The 6,009-nt window shown below is 30.9% G+C and overlaps 1 protein-coding gene across 1 annotated transcript; it reads left to right on the forward strand.

Moving 5' to 3' along the window:
- The first annotated feature begins 1,571 nt into the window (after nucleotides 1-1,571).
- Nucleotides 1,572-3,484, forward strand: LOC131652804 (AAA-ATPase ASD, mitochondrial-like). Its single transcript, XM_058922763.1, has one exon. It carries the CDS (start codon nucleotides 1,696-1,698, stop codon nucleotides 3,244-3,246), a length of 1,551 nt encoding a protein of 516 aa, XP_058778746.1. The 5' UTR covers nucleotides 1,572-1,695; the 3' UTR covers nucleotides 3,247-3,484.
- Nucleotides 3,485-6,009: the final 2,525 nt, after the last annotated feature.

Raw genomic sequence — 6,009 nt, forward strand, 5'->3', positions numbered from 1 at the left:
GGAAACTAATGTGTTGAAATTTTGTTGTTAAATTAAGAGTGAATTGTATGGATGCTATGTGATAATAAATTTTATGTCTTTGAAAGATACTGTAAATATTCTTTTTTAAAAAATAATTTTAGAAAAAAAATGTTATCTATGGTTGTCTGTAAATATTCACCGGTATCTTAAAACCCACGAATTATCCGCTTAACGGATACTCGCACAATCATGGGGTGTGTGCGAATATTATATTTATCCAACAGAACGAACAAAGATATTGTAGTATCAATCCCCATGGATATCCATTTACATCCCACCAAAAGAGTATTTAGTTTGAATTTCAGATCGACGAGAAGTATGTCCTCAAAGACCCGAAATTGAAGTGGGGGATTTTGTGTCATTGAAATACACAACTGCAAGATGAGGATATATATTTATTTTGGTTTGTGTAAATAAAATGGAATAAGAGACCTTATTTATAAAAGTTACATAGATCAATAAGGACCTTACAAACCCTATCATATCACACGGGAATTTACAAAACTTACTCATTACAAAAGTGATATTTAATGTGTTTGTTTTCAACAAAGATAACGTCACATCAAGGCTCTTCATTTGCTCTTGCCAAGCACCCAACATAGGGGCGTGCGCTACAAACACTCGTCCTTCAAAACAGGGACAATGGCTTGGGGAGCAACTGTTTTGGAATGTCTGTAAGGCCTAAAGCGAAAGATCTAAAAGTGCCATCAGGCGGTAAAATGTGTGGAGCAGGTGAACCCTGATTCCTTTCGGGGAAGTCAATTGTGCCATCCAAACGCGTCAATTACTGTATGATTAGATTAAATGCCTATTCGCTCAATGTGTCTAACCTCACGCGAACAATTTTAACCGCTCTTACTGTATAACGCGAACAATTTTAACCGCTCACATTATTCTCTCATTAATTTAGATGTTGGAGTGCTAACCCGAGAAGTCATTCCCCACCACGCCGCATCAGAAGCCCAACTATGTTGCAGCAAAGCACTGCCTCATCATCTCACTGATCATATCTTTTTCTAATTATGAATCAGACAATAACTTCATAGGTCAGCCTCCTCATCGTCATATTAGAAACTTGAACCATCGATCCAAAATCTCATGTCACTGTATCAATGAGCATTCTGATTTCTTAACTAAACCCAATTAAAAATTATTAGCCAAATATTTCATCAAGTTTCAAGTTAAACCACTAAATAAATTATTTTCTTAATTGTGCAGGGATGACGGACTTGGATCCTCTGTAGTGGCTGAATGGTTCTGCTCCATCTCAGCCACTCATTTTAGTTTAATATAAAAAAATCATTAATATTAATAAATGCATAGATGGCTAAGATTTAGAGCATCACGGAAAACATGAGAGAGGGGCAGTAGAGGATCCAAACACAGGGATGACAGATAGTACGATAGAAAATGCTGTATTTAGTTTTACTAAAATAATATTAACTAGTGGCTCAAAATAATATTGCTCAAATATGTCTCGTAGTAAACCGTGGTCCCCAAGAAGCTCACAAGAAATTAGAGAACCTACATGGTGTTTTCTAAGTTGTGGAAAAAAACACTCTTATCTTACTCCATTACTCCCTATAAAAACCATACATTTTGTTTATACAACACATAAGTTAGAATCACAAACAACTATATTTTCTAAGATTTAAACCGTTCAAATAATTGAAGATGAAAATTGGAGAAATATGGTCAAACCTAGGATCAATCATGGCTAGCATCATGTTTGTATATGCCATGTTTGATAAATTCTTCCCACCTCCAATCCGTAGATATTTTCGAAAATACGCAAACAAATTCACAAGCCTTCTGTACCCTTATATCCAAATAACTTTCCATGAATTATCCGGTGATCATCTTAAACGTAGCCAAACATACACAATCATCCAAACATATCTCAGCGCGAACTCGTCACAAGGAGCTAGAAAACTTAAAGCCGAAGTTATCAAAGATAGCCAAAATCCATTAGTCCTAAGCATGGATGATAACCAAGAGATCATCGACGAGTTCAATGGAATCAAAGTTTGGTGGTCTGCGAATCACACCACTTCAAAATCACAATCATTTTCTTACTATCCGGCTTCAGATGAGAAAAGATTCTTAACATTAACCTTCCATAAAAGAAACCGCGATGTTATAACTACGTCGTACATCCAACATGTGTTGGAAGAAGGAAAAGCTATTACAACAAAGAACAGGCAGTTAAAGCTTTACACCAACAATCCAAGCAAGGATTGGATGTGGTATAGAAGTACAAAGTGGAGTCACACAACTTTTGAGCACCCGGCGAGTTTTGAAACACTTGCTATGAAGCCCGAGAAGAAAGAAGAGATTATAAACGATCTTGTTAAGTTCAAAGAAGGGAAAGAGTACTATACTAAAGTTGGAAAAGCATGGAAGCGTGGTTATTTACTTTTCGGTCCTCCGGGAACTGGAAAATCTACCATGATATCGGCTATTGCTAATTTCATGAACTATGATGTGTATGATCTTGAGTTAACAGTTGTTAAGGATAACAATGAGTTGAAAAGGCTTTTAATTGAGACGTCGAACAAATCAATTATAGTGATTGAAGATATTGATTGTTCTTTGGATCTTACTGGCCAAAGGAAGATGAAGAAAGAGAAAGATGATGATGAGAATGAAGAAAAAAAGAAACTTATAGATAAAGCTAAAGGAGAAGAGAAAAATGAAAGTAAGTTAACTCTTTCAGGTTTGTTGAATTTTATTGATGGAATTTGGTCGGCCTGTGGAGGGGAGAGGATCATAATTTTTACGACGAATTTTGTGGATAAACTTGATCCAGCTCTGATTAGGAGGGGAAGGATGGATAAGCACATAGAGATGTCATATTGTGGATATGAAGCTTTCAAGGTTCTTGCAAAGAATTACTTAGATGTTGAGTTTCATGATGAGTTGTTTCCTGTTATTGAAAAGTTGTTGGGAGAGACTAATATGACACCTGCTGATGTTGCTGAGAATTTGATGCCAAAGTCTATTACTGAAGATTATGAAACTTGTTTGAAGAAGTTGATTCAATCTCTTGAGGAAGCAAAGAAAAAGGTAGAGGAGGAGGAAGCAAAGAAAAAAGCTGAGGAAGAGGAAGCAAGACTTAAGGAAGAGAAAGAAAAACAAGAAATTGCTCAAGAGGAAGAAAATGTGAAGGCTAATGAAAATTCTAAGGAGATAAATGGTTTCAAAGATAAACTTAGTTTAGATTAATTTCAGTAATATTAATTATGTTTAGGAACTTTGTAAAAAAAACTTAGTGGTGTATTATGATGTGCATATTAGTTGCTATTGAATAAATGGCTGTGAGGTCATGTTTAGTTTTTGGCTTGCTTAGGGAGTTTAGTATGAATTGTCTAGCACATATTGGGTTGGGGGCACATCACATCAAAGGTGAGGGAAGATTTTAAATGAAATGAAATAAAATAAAAAGTAGATATATATTCTTATATATATTTGAAGTTGCATGTTTCTGATATCTTAAGAATTATTGTTTTAATCGTCTATTTCCTTCCAAAATAAAAGATAAGCAAATATAAAATCACATTCTAATAAAGGATTAAACCATTCGCGTTCATGAAAAATCTCAGTAGATAAAATGAGCATAAGGAGAGATTATTGGCTAAAGTTTCTATACAAAAAGCCCGTAAAATCTTTTAGAATTTCAGGACAAATAGAAAGGGATTTTTTCTTTACCCACCTTCCTATGGGGGTCACCCCAGCGAAAACCTCATTTTACCCTGCTTCGGAAATGCATTTCCGAAATATTTTTTTTTCTAAATTTTTCCAGACTTCGGAAGTGTATTTCCGAAAAAATCCCAAAAATTAGAATTTTGACTAATTCGGAGATGCATCTCCGAAACAACAAAAAAATCTTAAAAAATCCCAAAAATTAATTTTAGGATATTAATTAATTCACATATCATAAATTTGATATAATTTATGAGTAATGAATAATAATAATTATATATTTTGATATAATTTATGAGTTATGAATAATAGCTATTATATATTTCTATCCTGATTCATATTTTAAAATTTAAAATAATTTTAATTAAAAAAATTAAAATAATTTCACTTACAAAATAGGTTATAATTTTTTATTTATATATTTATAATAATTGTTATATATTTATAAAAAAATGAGTGTTTTAATTTATATATTTATATAATAATTATAATAATTATTGTATATTTATAAAAATTATTATATATTTATATATTTATATAATAATTATTATATATTAATTATAAATATATTTATATATTTATATAATAATTATAAAAATTAAAAAAATGAGTGTTTTAATTTATAATAACTATTATATATTTATATATTAATATATTAGTTATTATATATTTATATAAGTTAAAAATTATTTTTAACTTTAAAATTGTTTAGGAAATTTTGATTCACCTTGATTTTATTGATTAACCTTCATTTTATTGATTCACCTTGATTTTATACCTATTAATTGTATTGATTCACCTTGATTTTAATTTTTTAATAATTATTGAATTCTTTCGGAAGTGTATATCCGAAACATTCCAAGACCAATTTGGTCTTGGAATATTTCGGATATGCATCTCCGAAGACACCCCCTCCCAAAAAAAGTGTTTTCGGAAATGCATCTCCGAAAACGCAAAAAAGGGGTGTTTTCGGAAATGCATCTCCGAAAACACTTTTTTTTCGTGTTTTCGGAAGTGCATTTTCGAAATAAGACAAATTTAAAAAAAAAACGTTTCGGAAATACATTTCTGAAGTGAGGGTATTTTGGATTTTTCACCATAGGTGATCTAGAAAAGAGGGAGGTAGGGAAAGAAATTTCCATAGAAAGGTTAGAAGACTCTTTACAAGAATCTTTACTAGTTTGAACATACAAGTAACACAATCTTTTTGAGTTCAACCCACACTTAAAATTATTAGTTTATTATTCTATTAAAAAAATACAATCTACACAAATGCAAAAAAAAATTTCTATTTTTTTTTAAATCTCTTTTCTCTAAAATTCTCATCTCCTCTCTCAAAATTCATAAACAAAACCTTAGTTGATTGGAGTAGTGGTGTTAACCTAGTTAGATATTTTGTCTTAATCTTTGTCAACTCATTGATTTATAAAATTTTAAAAAAATACAAAAATTTCCTATTTAAATAGATTTTAAAAAAATCCATTATATCTAGATGGTAGAAAATAAGAAAAGAAAAAGAAAATTTTAAGATGAAATCATCAAATTATTTTTTTTGGCCAAATTATAAATTTGGCTAGTAAAAAAGCAATGTTGATTTATAATTTTTCAATATTGACTTAGGCAATGCCACGTAGGATTATATGATGCACAATATTAGTATTTACCCTCTGAGTATCTTATAAATCAAAATCTTTAATCTTTATCTTCTATATCTAAATCTATATTTTCATGTTCATCTTGTATATCGATAAATCTCAAGATCAATTATTGACTGCATGAAAACATGTTTAATTAAGATTTTTGAAAAATCTATTCAAGAACTCTCATGAACTCAAGAACACAAAAATGGCTAAATAATAATTATTAACTGTTTCAAGCAAATGAACACACTTTTAGAAGTAGAATTTCACCACGAACTCGATTATATAGTTAGTTTTTCATAAAACCTCATAACCAAGCCATATCGAGCGTGTTTGTGTTTGAGTTTCATGTATTTTTTGTTTGGATTTGTCAAATTCATGATTTGTTTTGCAATTTTGAATACATATTTGAAATCATGGTGAAGTTTCGGTTCCAACGGTATATAATTTGTAAATTAACACTACAACATTTTTCTTCTTTGACAACAACTGAAAAATGTTTCTAGAACTATGAAAAGCGTTGCCTAAAAGAATAGGGGACGTTTTTCAGCCGTCCTTTATGCGAGCGTTGCCTATTGTCTCAGGCAACGTTTTTTTATTGCTTTTTGGCCACACTTTTCTAAAACGTCGCCTAAACTATTGAAAA

This window comes from Vicia villosa, linkage group LG2, assembly GCF_029867415.1.
Source record: "Vicia villosa cultivar HV-30 ecotype Madison, WI linkage group LG2, Vvil1.0, whole genome shotgun sequence".
Classification (NCBI taxonomy): Eukaryota; Viridiplantae; Streptophyta; class Magnoliopsida; order Fabales; family Fabaceae; genus Vicia; species Vicia villosa.

Bases quoted from the DNA above. Each gene is read 5' to 3' on its own strand.
- LOC131652804 (XM_058922763.1), top strand. From the start codon at position 1,696: ATGAAAATTGGAGAAATATGGTCAAACCTAGGATCAATCATGGCTAGC.